At 44.4% G+C, this 16,987-nt stretch overlaps 2 protein-coding genes across 3 annotated transcripts; one reads left to right on the top strand and one right to left on the bottom strand.

Moving 5' to 3' along the window:
• The first annotated feature begins 9,926 nt into the window (after positions 1-9,926).
• On the top strand, positions 9,927-16,082 carry LOC135369894 (RING finger and transmembrane domain-containing protein 2-like). Of its 2 annotated transcripts, none has more exons than XM_064603477.1 (11): positions 9,927-10,347; positions 10,833-11,016; positions 11,147-11,291; positions 11,504-11,761; positions 11,835-11,911; positions 12,327-12,427; positions 13,440-13,593; positions 14,452-14,601; positions 14,679-14,744; positions 15,571-15,672; positions 15,783-16,082. In XM_064603477.1, the coding sequence occupies exons 2-11, from the start codon at positions 10,852-10,854 to the stop codon at positions 15,912-15,914; spliced, it is 1,350 nt and encodes a 449-aa protein (XP_064459547.1). In that variant the 5' UTR covers positions 9,927-10,347; positions 10,833-10,851; the 3' UTR covers positions 15,915-16,082. The 2 variants fall into 2 exon arrangements, with proteins under 2 accessions (XP_064459547.1, XP_064459546.1); XM_064603476.1 differs by lacking the exon at positions 9,927-10,347 and adding an exon at positions 10,523-10,720.
• A 5-nt stretch (positions 16,083-16,087) lies between these two features.
• Positions 16,088-16,857, bottom strand: LOC135369896 (intraflagellar transport protein 20 homolog). The gene is made up of 4 exons (XM_064603479.1): positions 16,680-16,857; positions 16,531-16,616; positions 16,361-16,464; positions 16,088-16,304 (listed from the first exon to the last, which is right to left on the bottom strand). The coding sequence occupies exons 1-4, from the start codon at positions 16,804-16,806 to the stop codon at positions 16,223-16,225; spliced, it is 399 nt and encodes a 132-aa protein (XP_064459549.1). The 5' UTR covers positions 16,807-16,857; the 3' UTR covers positions 16,088-16,222.
• Between the last annotated feature and the right edge of the window lie 130 nt (positions 16,858-16,987).

Raw genomic sequence — 16,987 nt, 5'->3', positions numbered from 1 at the left:
CGTGACACGAACAAGCGCGGCGCTCAGCGCGCGCCGTATCCCTAGCAGACGAATTTTCAATGACAAATGAAAACTCATCTTCTCCTGACGTCATGGCAGAAGGATCTGACCACGCCTCCACGGTTTTTTTTTTCTTTGGGGAGGGGGGGGGGGGGGGTCATGCGCACATACTATGCAGACATAATATGTGCGCAATTCGTAGAAGCGCAAGACCAGCTGTCCGTAAAAGTCAAGCACAACTCCATTTGTTGAGTATATAGGGTCAGTGTAGTGCAGCGCACATTTGAAGCAATTTTCGTTGAAACATTTATTTGCATAAAGGTGACATCAGGCGCTTTTACAACGCACCCTGCTGTGTGTGATCAAGAAGCTCCGAGTGCGTATACAACGTGTTGTGATAGATGTGAAAAATGTCATCTTTAGTTCACCAGTAAAATATCAATAAGAAAACATATACAACGCCCTCACACACATCGCTCAGTTATCACATTATCGCTACTTCAGAGACACGTAAGAGGGAAGCAACGCTCCTTCTGACACTTCCAAATCACAAAATATCTTCTTTTTTATCTTCACATTTCTCTAACCACAAGCAATGTAAGCTACACTCTTAAAAATGAACTTCACCGCATAGCACGCTCCTAGCCAATCATTATCTCGAATGATATCGTTATCTGCCCTGATTTGTTGAAAACGGGAGGCGTACGCCTTTTTTGTGACAATTATGAACAGCATAAGTGTCACAAAAATGGCGTACGCCTCCCGTTTTCAACAAATCAGGGCAGATAACGATATCATTCGAGATAATGGTTAGCTAGGAGCGTGCTATGCGGTGAAGTTCATTTTTAAGAGTGTATGTGAGCACCTGCCGCACAACACCTGCGGTCTGTGTATCAGCATCGTGATAATAGCATGTAAAGGTTTATCCTAAGCTCTCTACGAAGAGCGGCCGGAACTTCAGAGATACATATGACATGATAAGCCAATCGCCCTGCTGCTTTGAAATGGGTGACATCACATTGCTAAGCTTGGATTTGATAACTTCCTTTATCGTATTGTTTTCGTAGAATTCTTCCTACGTACTAAAACACACGATAATGCAGAGTTTCAGTGCATCGTATATGATATCGCCTTTGCGTACGTAAGGGATCGCGTGGTGGTCCTGCGCAATGCGCGAAGCTCTCTTTATGTTTTTGCGCGCGCGCAGAGCGCAGAACCAACAACGCTTTTTAGTCCATCGTACGCTATCTCCTTTGCGTTCGTAAAAGGTCTTTTACGTACGCAACGTATGCACTAAAGCTCACAGTGCATAAAACATAACGAGAGCTATACAGAAGATACGCAGTCAGAGACAAGGGACGACAGACACGCAACAACTGCTTACTAATAACTGAATTAATCTAATGCAACAGAAAACAAGGGGAACACAAGGGGAAGTGACAGGAAGAAAAACTGACTTGTTAGTCAATATATTCATGTTCGGTGGTCTAACACGCACAGGTAGCTAATCTCTTGTGGCGATAAGTCAATTGACCACCGAACAGTAAGATAACGACTATAACAAGCCAATTTTTCCTGTCACTTCCCCTTGAGTTTTCCTTTTTTTCTGTAGCACTTAATCCTATCAGTTGTTGACTAGCAACTGTTGCGTGATGTCTGCCAACCCTTGTCTCTGTCTGCGTATCTTATGTATGGAATATGTACCAACTACTCCATGAACGCGTTCACAAGGACAGCTTCGCACAGTGCGTAGAACGATCGTGCTATCACTTACGTACTCAAAGGCGACAGCGTACTTTGCACTAAAGCTCGCTGTTTGAAACTCCCGTAAATAGGTTACTGCTAACATTGGCGATTGAGTGAATGATAGCGAAAAGTTAAGCAGCAAAATGAAAAAAAAAAAGAAAAGAGCATATACTCTTAAAAATGATGGTGGTGGTGGTGGTGGTGGTGATAGGGCTTGCCGTTGTCGGCCTCACGTATGTGGGCAACGTCACGACTCACGCCCTGGGGGAATGTGCGTCCTGGGCCGACTTCTAAGGGAACTGTGCCGACATATGTCTGAGAGCGTCTGAGGAAAACCCAGGAAAAACCCCAGACAGCACAGCCGGCACCGGGATTCGAACCCGGGTACCTCCCAGTCTCGGGAGGTACTCTTAAAAATGAACTTCACCGCATAGCACGCTCCTAGCCAACCATAATCTCGAATGATATCGTTATCTGACCTGATTTGTTGAAAACGGGAGGCGTACGCCTTTTTTGTGACACTTATGCTGTTCATAATTGTCACAGAAAAGGCGTACGCCTCCCGTTTTCAACAAATCAGGGCAGATAACGATAGCATTTGAGATGATGGTTGGTTAGGAGCGTGCCATGCGGTGAAGTTCATTTTTAAGAGTGTAAAGTGATGTTTTTTTTACAGCCGGAGTGTTGGCTGATTCGATTACAAACAGCTCCAGAAGTATGTATACAGGGTGTCCCAGAAAACGTGTCATTGGATTATAATAAAAACTACGCCATAAAAACTAACATACTCATAGCCATAAAAAAAAAGAAACTACGCCACCTATAGAATCATGCGGTCAATGGCATTAGTTCTTACTAGGTTTATTGCCACCTTCTGATTTGGGTGTTACATAAATATTTGCGAATTGAACTCTGAAATTTGCCAAGTAAAGGTCGCTTTTTTACCCCACCAATACGAAGAGCGTGTCAAATTCACTCAAACTGATGATAACTTACATTCATATTCACGAGCTATCCCATCGGAAAAAAATAGCCGAATATCATGCTTTCCGGAGCACCGGACCATAACGCACGACGACTTTTTGCACGCAATCCCAGTCCGACGAAAGGAGGTTTCAAATCCAGCCCACAGAGTGATAGTAGAAAAAGTGATAGTTCCTGAAATTGGGAGAGGGAAAGCATGATCCCAGCGGAAGCCGGACGCGATAAGCCGATAGCCTTGCGCGATAAGCCTTGCCGCTTGCGTCGATCCCTGTCGTATGAATGTGTGTATGAGTGTGCAAAAATGTAAGAGTGAAAGGAGGATGAGTGTGAGAGAGAGAGTGACTGGCTTGTCCCTTCAGATGACGTACCCTGGAAGTCGCTGAGAAGGCGTGTTATAGCTTAGCTCAGTTGGTAGAGCCCTGGACTGGTAATCCAGAAGATGTGGGTTCGAGCCCTACAGCTGGCTGGCCTTTTCAGTGACTTTCATCTTTCAGCGATAAGCCATGTCTGTGTTATCTCTTTCTGCGATGTGGGTTTGAGCTGGGTTTCCAACCTCCTTTCGTCGGACTGCGAACGATTGCGCTGAAAAATTCGTAGCTCAGTATAGAGCATGATGTACGGCTATTTTTTCTGATGAGATAGCTCCTGAATATCCCTGTCAATTATCATGAATCTGAGAGAATTACACACGCACCCCCCACTTGTGGTGTAAAAAAGTGACCTTTACGTGGCAAATTTCCGAATTCACTTCGCTAAAACTTACATAATGAAACTTACGTTACACAACATTCACATCAGGAGGTGACAAAAACCTAGCTTAGAACAAATGCCGTTGATCGCATGATTCTAGGTGGTGTAATTTTTTAAATTACAATTCAATTACACGTTTTCTGGGAAACTCTGTATGTCTTCCGCGTAACACCAAGAGCAATTTCGTTTTTATTTCTTTTTTACGTACGGGTCATCTGAAGCACCACACTATTGAGGCGCCTCAGTCTACAATTTGGGTTGATTTAGTACGAAAAACACTGAAATTTTCATTGCGCAAGCAATGGATATTTCAGTGCGACTCCAAAGCCGGCCTTGAAGCTATATCTAATCGTTCTTGGAAAAAGGCAATACGGCGTCAACAGTACGAGACATCCTGTCAGCGTATCGCAAGTGCACAGACATCGCTCACGACGTCATTCTTCAGTGGATGTCTGGCCATATTGGCACAAGTGGTAGCAAGAAGGCGGACGAAATGGGCGAATATCGCACACCTGTCATCGACAGGACATCTAGTCACGTTTTCTAAGCAGGACATCAAATCTCTCCTAAAATCTATGACCGATCACATCCGCAGGACAAAATGGCACCAAGCCGACAGTGATCCGTCACTGCTGCGCACGCTAGACGCGGAGCTGAATTTCACCATACCTTCAAGAACGCCCAGACACATAGAAGTTCTCCTGCATCGTCTACGCCCTGAATGTGCCCTATGGTCGCCAGTTTTTTTTCATAAAGTCGGCAAGATGGACTCGCCCAACTGTTTACTGTGCGGGGCAGTGGAAAACACTGAACATATCATCGTGTATTTTCCAAAACATGCCGCACAAAGAGGCATCTTGACCCTTGACCCTGAGGGACCCTTGGCCATCTCGACAACAGGGACCTCAGCATAGAGAAAGTCTTAGGCGTATATGGGACGTTAAGCACAGGGACGCGGCCTTCAATGCTCTTGTCAATTTCATTGTGAAATCTGGACTAGAAACCTTATACTAGACAGTGCGTTGACATTACTATGATCCTTGAGGTGAACGGCGCGCTCTGTCCTGCGTGGTCGGGGTCGTGACGCTCGCCGCGGTGAACTGTTGCGGGTGCGCTCGCACCTTCTGTGGTGCGATCGTACCGTTTCTTTTCTTTCGGGGGGGTTGCAACTTCCCCTTGTTATTTAAACAACCAACAACAACGACACTGAAATTTCGGTACGCAAAGGAAGCTAAGACAGAAAAGCACAAAAAGATTAAACAGGAAATGTAAGCTGGGGCTGCGTTGTTGCGATGTACGATGGAATGTTGCGATGTACGTTGAGGCTGTTGCTCAACGTACATCCGTATGCACTTCAGCGTGCGTACGTCACAGAAATGTGGTTGCTTCAACCTGAAGAGAGAGAGAGAGAGAAAAAAAAACGATATTTTGCGATTCGGAGGCATCAAAGGCTTCGTTACTTCCCTCTTACGTGTCTCTGAAGTACCGATAAGCGATAAGTGTACAAGGGCATTTTTTGTTTGTTTTCTCATCGATATTGTACTGGACACGGTTTCATCCAGGGAAGGATAAACGGACGTATTCTGGTTACAGTTTCCATTTTCGTTACTGCTATATTTTCGTTTCCGGTAATGGAACGGTTGTTACAGAGCTGCGGGAGGACAGCTCACCCGGCTCTATCAGCACCCTGTTTTGCCCAAGTGCTGCTTCGGTGTCACGCGTACACACATACACAAGTAATTTTACGTCGCTGGGATGCGCACATCGTGCAAGATTAAAAAAAAAAAAAAACTAGGAACATGTCTTCAGTCTTCAGTCACTCGGAGTCCAGGAAGTCAAGATGAGCGTAACATTCATCCAATGTCGCATTCATAAGCGGACGCTCTCAGTAGTAAATAATACTGCCATGGCCACGGTGAAATGAAAAAAAAAAAAAAAGAGGTGGAGGTGAAAGATGAAAGTCACTGAAAAGGTTAGCCAGCTCTTGTTCAAAAGGTGGAGGTGCTATGGTGGAGTATAGTCATGTGTTGATGTCATGGAGTTATGAAGACTGGGACGAGGTAAGCGAGCGATGCAGCCTCGAGATCCAATACTGCGCTTTCTTTCCATGCTCTCGTGTAGTAGTATTTAGAGCATTACAAGAAATGGAGTCATCAAAACAAAACAAAAAAAAAATGAAAAGTCACTCAAAACGTCGTCGCGCAACAGGAATAGCCATTACCCGAATTCAATACCGGACGATAAATTTGTTTCTGTTTCTGTTTCGGGGAATGGAGGACCGTGGTATGCGTTTATTTACGTTTCTGTTATCGTTACCATCTCCAATTTGGGCAATATACCGTTTCTGTTTCCGTTACCATTACCGTTACCCTTCCCTGGACTTTCATCACAACACGTGGTATAAACTCGTGAAGCCTATTCGTCGTATACAGCAGGGTGCAGTAAAAGCGTCTCGATGTCACCTTTATGTGAGGAGATGACGTGTGAGGAGATGTGAGGAGATGACGTGTGAGGAGAGGAGACTATGTGAGGAGATGAGGAGACGAAAATTGTTGGAAGCGTGCGCTGCACTATACGGTGACGGATTCAACTCTGCTGCTGGACAGTTGGTCCTCCGCGTGATGTACTGCTTGGGACAAAAGTTTACGCAACACCACGGTGTCGTACTTCTCAATTCGAGCGACAGCTGCGCAGCAAACAGGAGCGGACACACATACACTGACATGGATAGAATATATAGCGGGTCACTCGTTCCTTATTCGATCTCTTCCTGATAGTAGTTAACAGAGGGCCACTTCGACGAAGAACTACGTCAGCGCCGTGTTCTGTAAATGGTCACCAAAAGCTGCACCAATCAACCTCTACCCGAGAAACGTCATCATGACGTTGGTAGACAGACCGAAACCAAAACAGATCGGAAGGGGAGGGCTGGGTTCCACGAATGGGCACTTGTTCCCTGCCTCCTATTGAAAGAAAAGTAGGACCGAAGGTCGCGTCTTTTTCAGAGACCATCGTAATCAAGAGATAAACTGATGTTCTGAGGCTGGAACAACATAGAAGGGACAGATACAAACAAAGCCTCAAATTGCCTAAGAAATCAACGATGAAAGATGAAAGTCACTGAAAAGGTTAGCCAGCTGTAGGGATCGAACCCACATCTTTTCAGTGACTTTCATCTTTCATCGTTGATTCCTTAGGCAATTTGAGGCTTTGTTTGTATCTGTCCCTTCTATGTTGTTCCAGCCTCAGAACATCAGTTTATCTCTTGTTCAACAGGTGCCGGTTGCGTCGATTTCCGTCGTATGAATGTGTGTATGAGTGAGCAAAAATGTAAGAGTGAAAGGAGGGTGAGTGAGAGTGAGTGGCTGGTTTGTCGTCCCCACGACCTACTTAATAAGTCTTATTATACTTATATACTTATTATACTTAATAACTCTTATTAAGTAGGTCGTGGTCGTCCCTTCAGATGACGCACCCCGAAAGTCACTGGAGAGGCGTGTTAGCTTAGCTCAATTGGTAGAGCCCTGGACCGGCAATCCAGAAGATGTGGGTTCGATCCCTACAGCTGGCTAACCTTTTCAGTGACTTTCATCTTTCATCGTAATCCCCTCAAGATCGTGGCTTTCGGGCGCGACCTTGTTCGCCACTAGCTTTCAATTTCAATTCAATTCAATTCAGCTTTGAACGTAGTTCAACTCTACCAAACTCGTGGCGCTGTCGGACATCATGACGCCATTTGTTTACAAACAGGTAGAGGTCTATTGCTCATGTACTATGCCTGAAATGCTTTCTTCTTTCTTTTCTTTTGCGTGCAGAGCAGCAGGGTGTCCGGCTTGACAAAGTGAGACGTGATGATGGACATTGGATGACGAAGGACACATAAACAATTGTTTGATTTTTTGTGTGTGTGTTAATTGCGTGTTAGCGCCACGAAGCAACTGGGGCTATGAGCGGAGTACAGACATGGCAGATGGAGAGAGGACAGCAGGAAGTAGCGGGGGGGTTTGTATTCGTCCTAGGGAACTGTACCGACATTCGTATGGAATGTCTGTTGGAAAACCCAGGGAGAACCTGAGACATTATACAGCCGGTAACTGGATTCGAACCCGCGGAAATCCCAGCCACAATGTCACGGTAGTTGGCACATAAATAAATATTGGTTAATACAAATAAATAAATAAATATTGGTTAATACACGTTACCAACCACAGAGAGGAAAAACGACCCGAAACGCTCGTATAGCCAAGTAGCGCAAACAAAAAGTCGTCCATACGCAAATATGGCTGCGTAAATCAGTTGTTTCAAGGACGAATGATAAAGGACAAAGGTGGCGAGAGGCCGGCTCTGTAGTTTGGGGACTTTGGAAACAGATGTTCGTAACTGGGATGTTACCATTATCGTTTGAATATCGAGCATTATTTGCGCATTAGCATTATTAGCGGTATTTGGAGCACGCGAAGCTGATGCGTAAGTGTGCAGAGGAACCACCCACGTTTAGGGCTCCCAAGTGGAGCTCCCTCAACCAGCCCTGCTGAAAAGTTTGGAACCTCGAAGGAACCTGACAATATTCACCCATAAATCTACGTAAGCGTCGCCATAAGAAAAACAACGAACTACACGCGGTCTTCGATTTTCAATGCGCGCATCCCGCGGCGATAGGTAGATGATGCCTACTTTACGAGGCGGAAGGAATCAACTTAGTGCTCTGATATCGGCCTCTGTGATAGTTTACCATTGCTCATATCACGATATTCCTTGCCTGCGCGCCACTGACCTCAGACCTCATCCCAAGTTCCGTGCATCGAATCAAGAGTCTCGATGATTGTATCTGTCCCCTCTATGTTGTTCCAGCCTCAGAACATCAGTTTATCTCAGAGTCTCGTGACAGCGAGGGATTTGTTTTGTTTTTGCGTGCGCAACAAATTCTGCGAACTTATCTGTCTTGTAGGGTGTTTGAGATGCCGTACAGAGCATTCAACTCACGCGTTTCTTGCAAAATGCGTGATGTATTTGTGTTAACTCACCTGGTTGAGGACCTCAACCAAAGCTTCAGTGTATCTCGTGAAGCTTCCTTTACAGGTCGGAAATTTGGAACCAAAATGGAACATCGAAGAACCCAATGTTCGTCAATGAAACTTGCACTGAATGTTTCGCTATGACACAGGCAACGTCCCACTAGAGAACGAATGCAAAGCGGCAACAACGGAGCGTGCTGCACGCGATTTTCTATTCCTAATACATGGCTTCTATGGTAGCAGTATCAGGTGAAGCCTGCTTTACGTTTTGTCCCGAATTGCTGGGCATGTGCGAAGCAAAATGTTGGCACTGGCTATGTTGTCTTTTTTGTTTCTTTGTACCAGCATGCAGATCGAGCTGAGCTGAGCGTGCCTGTAGATGCAGATCGCTCGACAATGAAACTGTACCACCAACCAATCAAACGCTTAGAACCAACCGGCACCAATCGAAGCATTATGAGAACGGCAGAATCCTACCCGTTGATTGGCTACCGCGTCAATGTCAATGTAAGCGTGCCGCTACCATATCACGAAAACGCACTCCATCCAAGGCGCCGAAAGTCTTTGTTTGTCCTCGTGCTCATCCTATTTCTTACGCCTTATCCTTGTCGCTTTGTTTTTTTTAGAAACACGAGAAGCCTTTGTGCAAATGGGGCTGTGACAGTGTTTGCTTGTGTGGACTCCTTTTTTCTTTTCCTTTTCTTTCTTTTTTTGTTATTCATCAACTTTTGATTGGAGAATTATTTACACAAGCGGATGGTTTACCCCTTGAGGAAACACGCGCAAAAAGCGCGTACCTGATGTTTTTTTTTTCTCTCTTTTTTTTCTCTACACAACAAGAATACGATTCATACTTTTGCCTTTTTGAGTAAACGAATCGGGTAAAAATTCTACTCTATCGGCGAATTGGTCCCACAACAAATTCTTATATGAAAATCTAAATACAGACAAACTCCTTTACAACGAAACTCAGGGGACAGCAAAAAAAAAATTTGCAGTAAAGGTATTTTCGTTAAAAAGGATGTCCATTATTGGACCTATAGGGCTCCAGCGGGACCGCAAAAAAATTTGCTGTAGTGGTATTTTCGTTAAAAAGGTGTTCGCTATAAAGGAGTTTGACTGTAGTCGTTTTTCTGCCTGCGTAGTATTCTTTGGAGCATATAAAAGCTTTGGGTTTCAGAAGGGCGCATGTCGCTTCCAAGTTTCGGTTTCCTGTGCAGCTTGGGTCATCAGTCAGGTGCGGCAGGCAGGGGAAGTAATCTCTTCACTCCGTTTGATGGGTTTCCCTGATGAGTTTCTCTCTGCGGTCACGTGTCACGGTTTGATTTACCGAGTTGTGATCACACGATTCGTTAATTCTATGGTTCGAGCCGTTACCAGAACTGTCCTGCCATCTGTACAGCCCTTCAAAAAGCTTTCGTCCACTTCCCACTAGTTGACGCTCGTGCCGGCGCATGCCGCTGTTACCGCGCCCCACATTTGTCTGGAACAGATTTTGTTCGACGAGTTCGACAGCGATTTCTAAACTGGAGGCGTTAAATTAGAAGCGCAAGTCCTTCAAAAGCAATTGATCTCTTGTAGCTGTCCTTCTCTACCTACTCTCACCAGGTCTTCCTGCCCGCAGTGAGGAGAGATTAACCTGCTCGACAATATGGGGAATACTCGGTAAACAGCGGCTAGGCGCCACAGATCTTGCATTTTTTTCCTTCTACATATAACGTATTGAACTCAGCGCACGAGTTTCTGCAAACAAATGTGAAAGATCGGCAAACTTAAACGTGTTCAAGCTGGAATCATCGCCGCGACTAGCAGCTATTCACGGCCTGTGGAGCGAAGCTACCACAAACAACAGGTAATATATGGATCTCTCGTTCATCTTCGTCAACAGTGTTCAACAGTGATCACTTTTGTTAAGGTGTCGGTGAGTTATGTTTCTCAAAGTTGTTGCCGATCTGTTACATCCCGTCTGTGGCGTCCCGCTTATCAGTCTTCCGGGTTGTTCTTTTTGTTGTTTCTTGTTGCACATCGCCAGACACATTAGTGACGCATCTGTTTCGTGTCAAGCTGCTGTGGTATGGCGAGCTGCACCTGAAGAAATGGGTCTATTTTTTGACGGATGTGCTGCTTTATAGCCGTAACACAAATCTAAGCTGTGTGTTCGTGACGCGTAATGCTGAAGAATGCTTATGTAAAATGCGACGCTCACAGCGTAACGTACCGTACAGGTTTGTAAACGCTGAACGCTGACATTAATGTGCCCAGTTTGTTTGTTTGTTTGTTTGTTTGCTGTCGATTGCTCCGTTTTTTCTAAGCCATCTTATTCTATCTGTCGTGAAGTGAAAACACCGCCACTGCCATGAACAGCGGTGGGAGCCCAGGTGCCGTGGGTGAGGGAGCTGATAGCACCAGTCAGAACACCTTGCGCCGAGTGCTTGGTTGGACTACTGTGGCACAGTCCTACGGCAGGGGCAGGGCCCTGAATCTCACCAATCCTCAGGCTCTCCGTAATGACTTACATCAGGTAATCGATTGTCTGATTAATTGGAGGCAGCGTCTCTAGTGACATCCATGACGGCATGTCACAGGCAGTCGCCATATTTTGTTCACACTAACATGGAGTACTGTGAATCATGGTACTATTGTTCCTGCAGGTGATCATGGGGTTGAGTCCGTTACTGGAGCGATCTGCTCCGCGGCACCCAACGTTACCTTCGTGGTCTGGACAGCAACGGGTGGCGACTGCGAGTGCTGCGGATGGTGACGCTCAACCGCGCGGTGTGCCGGTACCTTTAACAGGTGAGCCCGTCGAACCGCGTGGGTGCAGTTACATCCGCAGATCCGCACATTTTCTTCCCAACGAACGCAATGATCGCGGATGTGCGAACACACATCCGCGCAGATGTCAAGCGGAGCAGTTGCAGACGCCGTAAATTTTATCCACACACACACCTCTATGCATAACCTTACCTGTGCGATTAAAGCTGTATCTTCTTGTCATTCCCGCACAGAGTCTTCAGAGGCTGACAACTTCGTCATCAACATGGAGGACAACCCCCCTGCCCCACTGCCGTCTACGGAAAGCCTGAGAACGGCAGAGGGTACCCAAACTGCCCCTTCTCGTCCCGCAACGGGTTCGGACCCGCCCGGAGATGGAGAAGATCGGTGGGCAAACAATCCGGAGCTTCGAGCGCTCATAGTCCTCCTGGACAAATACCTTTCGTTTGTCCTCATTTTTCTAGTCAAGTTGGCTATTGATCATCGGGTTGGTAGGTACCGCTTACTGCTCACGGGGTGGGGGGTCACCACTGCCACCTGGTGGTCATTTTTGTCATTTCACAGGTATCCTCGTGTTCCTGGGACTCTTCGTGACATTTTGCCACGCTAATTCTGTGATTAAGAGAGAAGTTGGAAAGCAGGTATGTTTTTGAAATCCATATTACACTTTTTCACATTTTACACATTTTACATGTTTTTGTGCCATGTATTATGTGTGATGCAGTTTGCTGATAAGCCGCACGTTTCCAGTGAGAATCGTCGTCGCGATACATCACATATAAAAATGGAAATATGAGATTTTTAAAAAAATGTGAACAAAAGTTATGAGCGCATGCCCATAATCATCTCTGCACCGTATGATTTTTTAGCTCCTGCAAAAAAATCGTATTGTAAAAATCGTATTTTCGAATTGTGTCGACATGTACTCTGTGCAGTGTTTAGCATTGTTTGCACCGGGCTGTCTTTTCTTCCGTTTTGAGCGCCTGTATATACTCGTACGCTTAATGTAATTTCGATGTTCTCCAATTAACCCGTTTTGTTTTTATTTACTTTCAGGGCAAGAGGCAGCTGAGTAGTTTGCTCATTGTAGCCACAAATTTGATTACTGGCATTTGCTTTGTCTACTTCATTCTGGCAGGTAGAAGCACAGCCTCAGCGTGAGTTTTTATACGCTTCTTCTAGCTTTGTTTTTTCTCGTGGTTTGAGTTTTGTGGACACACAAGTGTGAGACCTTCTTAATAGGAAATTTTGGTTAATTCGCAGGTTTGCCCTATTCTTGTTAAGTTTCATTCTCATTACGCCATTATCAGTTCATTTAAAGTGTTCATCGATTCAGAACTATATTAACCAATGCTAGGAGCTTTCAGGATGTGTGTCGTGTTGTCTGTGTTCCGCGTCATGTTGTCCCTCGAAGCTTTGCAGGTTTTGGATAATCTAAGGTGTTCTGTGAGCACATTGGTTTTTCTTCAATTTGTCGCTGCACCAGTTCAAGCAGTGCCTTAGGTTTAGCAACCTTAGCAACCTTTGTATTAGGTTTTCAAGTGCCACGCATGCCCTGTGCACTTTCCTATTCGTTCTGTAAAAGTGGACACCTAGTTCCAGGCGAGTTCACAGCCACACTGGACTTTCTGGAGGGCAAGAGCAGGTGTGCAAGTACATCGAGCGGATGATAATGCGTGTCGGAGTGGAAAAGGATGTCACAGTTGTCTGCAAAATTTAAACCGTTCCTTAAACCAGCTTTAAACTGTCTGAACCAGTTCTTGCATGCTCACGACACCGTCGCTATGCTTTCGAGCAGTACAACAGTGGATGAAGCCAAATTGAAAAGACTTGTTATTAGAGCTTTCAGCGATTCCGTGAAATTTCGCGGAATTGGTCGTGTCTCTTGGAACCTATTGGTTCCCTCAGAATCGCGTGTTCTTCGCGGAATATTCGGTACATTACTTAATTATGTAAGAATTTCAATCGATCAGCGACATTTTCACGGGTTAAACTCGATCAGTCACAACTGAAAAAAATGCCTGATGAGGCTGCAGCAGTTTTTATTGCGCATTTATTTTATATATTATTTATTATTATATATTATTGCGCATTATTGAGCCTTGCGCATTTGTTCGCGGGGACGTTTGAAACAATGGTCGTTGAAGAAGGAGCTTTTTATCGTTGCAGGTTGATATTTATGTTTCCTTACACCGAGCCCATTGGAGCCATGGATGTGCTCTGGGTCGTGATCGTGACAGACTTTGTGCTCAAGCTTATTACTGTACTCTTGAAAGCTGCTGTCATAGCTCTTCCCCCCTGTGTTATGGCATTTCCCAGAAGGGTGAGCAGCTTTTCTTACATTTGCAAAGTCAATGTTACGTGGTGTTGCTTCGTTTACACTTTAACTTCGAGTAACGTTCAACGAGAATAGCATTCCTCCTCACCTGGGTTGTAAGTGGTGTTTGCACGCGTTTGTTGGCGGATAATTAGTTCTAACCATAATAAATGCGTGTCTGTTGTTTATCAAATCACCATGTTTATCTAATTACAAGGCACGCTCTTTTTCTTTTCCCTTTTCTTTCCCGTTCTTTTTTTCCCTTCGAAATTCCATCTTAGTATTGGCATCTGGTTGATGTTAATTAGACAGTTAATCGGACATCCCATAAGTTTGTCATTGCACAAGGATCATACGTTGATATCGAAGTATTGTTTCTTCAGCTGCTCACACAATGCAAGCCTGTATACATAGAAACGTGTGACATGACATAATGTGTATAAACATAAAAATAAATAAAAACATATAAATAAATATTGTGATGCTATGTTATCCACACCTAGGAGCTTATCAATTTATTCAATTAGTATCTTAATAATAGTAATTTATTTTACTAAATCTTAGTATTTAGTAAATTTATAGTAAATAAATAGTTATTTTACGTAATCTTAGTAATCTATTCAATCAGTTAGTAGCGTGACCAAAAATGCTTCTCATACCCTCGCTCAAACGCACTTTTTTTTTTCTCAATGTCTATCCATTCTCATGAGGTCCTAGAATAAATTTTACTTGTCGATTGTGTTATCTTTTCGCATACGTAACATTTCGCGTAGAGTTTATCTACGGAAACATGCAGGATGCATGTAGATTAGCAGTTCAAGGGCATTCACAGATGTTCTCCGACCAAGCGATTGTCACTTTCAGGGAAAGATATACCTCTTCATAGAGACGTCATCGCAAGTGTATCGCACAGCCCTTCCGATGCAGCACTGGCTGTTCTACTTTTCCGAGGCTTACAGCGGCGCTGCAAAGGTCTGCAGCATCCTGCTGTCTGGTGCATATTTAATTTGCAAGGCAAGCCTTTGTTACGCATATTTTGTGGCAGCGTGGCTTCACGGTGCTGGTGCTGATTTGCGGATTTTGCTTTACAGTGTACGGACATTGTGGCAAAAGCGAAAGCTTGGAGAAGGGCATTAATACAGACCCTCTCCACTGTGGTAGGTATCCTTTAAAAAATCGTATACATAGTGTATGCTTAAAGCATGGTAGTTAATAACAGTTTTGTGGGAACACTAAAAAAAGGCTGGTTTACCCAAAGATTGAGTTAAAGAAATGGGAAATGATTTAATTAATCGGATCAAATTAATGATATTCTACCATGGTAGCTTAATCTTGTTTCTCTGTGTTACTGTTTAAGGTACTTGTTCTCGTTCTAAGACTCTTGAGCGTAGAGTATTACAGAGCACCAGACTTAGTCATGCCTAGATGACAAAATGCTGCCGTGGTCTGCTTGGAAAAGTTTTTTTTAATTGACCGCCGGTGTCAGGAATTTCAAGTTGCTGTTCGTAGTTCTCTCAAACTTTTGTCTGTAAAGCCTTAGGAGCAGCATCCAGAGCAGGGTTGGTTAAGGATTGATAGAACCTGAAGTTTTAGGGTTTTACCCGATTCTTACCTGGATCTCCACCCCGTATCGAAGATCGCCTCTTTAGGGTGAAATCCGATATTTACCCGGCAAATTTCACTCACTGGGATGTCTGTAGGAATGCACTAACTCACTTGTTTGGGAGCAAATGCCGTTACGTTACCATTTGTACCAAACTACGTACTACCGTTAGTTTGAGTAACTGAGCCCGATTTCTCCCCGAAGTTCTTTTCGCACGAATTTAAGTGCACACGTTTATTTACCAGATCCACCCCATGAATTTAGAAGAAAAAAAAATTCCCAAAAACTTCGGGCTCTAAGGACTGAGCTTGTTGCTTTTGTTTGACTACACTATGCGTACGTTGCTGTAACTTACGTAAAACTTACGTTGATATTTCTAGCGCTACGGACGAGGTGCCACAGAAGATCAGATAAAAGCCGTCGGCGGTTCTTGCCCCATATGTCAAGATGATTTTAAGAATGCCACCATGCTCACGTGCGGTGTAAGCCCCTCTGCCTTTATTATTCCGCGCCTGTTGAAAGGCTCTTCCGCAAAATTACGTTTCGGCTGTAGCGATTCATCGTCCCTTGTTCTTCTTCATGTCTGTTGCAGCACATATTCTGCGAAGAGTGCGTTTCCGTCTGGTTCGACCGAGAACGCACGTGTCCGATGTGCCGAGCCCAGATAGCAGACGACCCCACGTGGCGGGACGGCTCGACGTCTCTCCTGGTCCAGGTGTTTTGAAACCGAGTCGGCCAAATGGATGTCAAAATTTTTCTTACTGTACAAAAGATTTCTCTATTGTGAAAAAAATGTGGGTAACAGTGAAACTATAGGCTCTGGAAGCCAAAGACAAAAAAAAAAGACACGTTAATAAAAGAAATAGCAGGGACACATTTCTGCACAACACTATGGGATGTCTTTGATATGTTATTTTATTAGCTGTAAGGATGAGAAAGCGGTACACCTGCTGTAGAACTTGCTCTCCTATTAATTCTGTTGATTAATTAATCCTATTATCCTATTAATCTATTAAGAATGGTCAGTTGCTTCTATCTCTGCATCAAGAAATGCTCAATGGTCTCATTCTGTTCTGCTTCCTCCCTTCGTAATGCGTTGTACTGAACGTTGAGCCTGCAAGATTTGTGAAAAAATTATCTGCTTTGTCAAGGAACATGGGACCTTGGTACCTTTCCAGATGGATCCTTTTCTCAAGCACTAGAGCTTGCAGCTGTTGTTGCTGCATTTCTCGCTGTTTCTCAACAGATTTGAGCAAATTTCTTGCGCCTATGGCCTGTAAAACATCGAACGGCTTTCTTGCAGCATTAACGCACTAATTGCATTGTAATTCGCAGCTCACTTTCATCTTTTCGTGCTCAACAGATTCTGCCAGCTTTTCAGCTACGTTGATGTACTTGTCAACGATGCTTTGAAATTCGTCCATTTCTGTAACACAGAGTTAAAACTCGTCCAGTGGGCGTGGGTGATGCGAAGGTAGTAAGCACTTACTCGAAACAAATTCTTTACAGTTGTCTTTGAGCTCTTCAGTTTGCTTTGTCACTTCAGGATCCACAATACGGACTTTGTTTAATTCGTCAACGAAGAGGCCTACACGAGCAAGCGTCTCGCTTGCCATCGTTCATTTACGAAAAAAAGTTCTTTTGTAAACGGATTCCGAAACAAGATGTTGCCGGGGCGACCGGACCAAATGGAAGCAGACGACACCACTTCATGCGCATACAGTACCGCACTGTCGTATCATGAATCTGGGTGAATATAAACAATTTCATTGAAGTTTCAGCTTAAATGTTCGTGTA

This window comes from Ornithodoros turicata, chromosome 10 (assembly GCF_037126465.1).
Source record: "Ornithodoros turicata isolate Travis chromosome 10, ASM3712646v1, whole genome shotgun sequence".
NCBI classification, from domain to species: domain Eukaryota; kingdom Metazoa; phylum Arthropoda; class Arachnida; order Ixodida; family Argasidae; genus Ornithodoros; species Ornithodoros turicata.
This window is presented reverse-complemented; position numbering and strand designations above follow the sequence as displayed.

Bases quoted from the DNA above. Each gene is read 5' to 3' on its own strand.
- LOC135369894 (XM_064603476.1), top strand. From the start codon at position 10,689: ATGCGACGCTCACAGCGTAACGTACCGTACAG. The intron at 11,292-11,503 runs GTGAGCCCGTCG...ATTCCCGCACAG, and splicing joins TGTGCCGGTACCTTTAACAG to AGTCTTCAGAGGCTGACAAC. The intron at 11,912-12,326 runs GTATGTTTTTGA...ATTTACTTTCAG, and splicing joins AGAGAGAAGTTGGAAAGCAG to GGCAAGAGGCAGCTGAGTAG.
- LOC135369896 (XM_064603479.1), bottom strand. From the start codon at position 16,806: ATGGCAAGCGAGACGCTTGCTCGTGTAGGCCTCTTCGTTGACGAATTA. The intron at 16,465-16,530 runs GTGAGCTGCGAA...GATGTTTTACAG, and splicing joins TTGAGCACGAAAAGATGAAA to GCCATAGGCGCAAGAAATTT. The intron at 16,305-16,360 runs GTACCAAGGTCC...CAAATCTTGCAG, and splicing joins AAAAGGATCCATCTGGAAAG to GCTCAACGTTCAGTACAACG.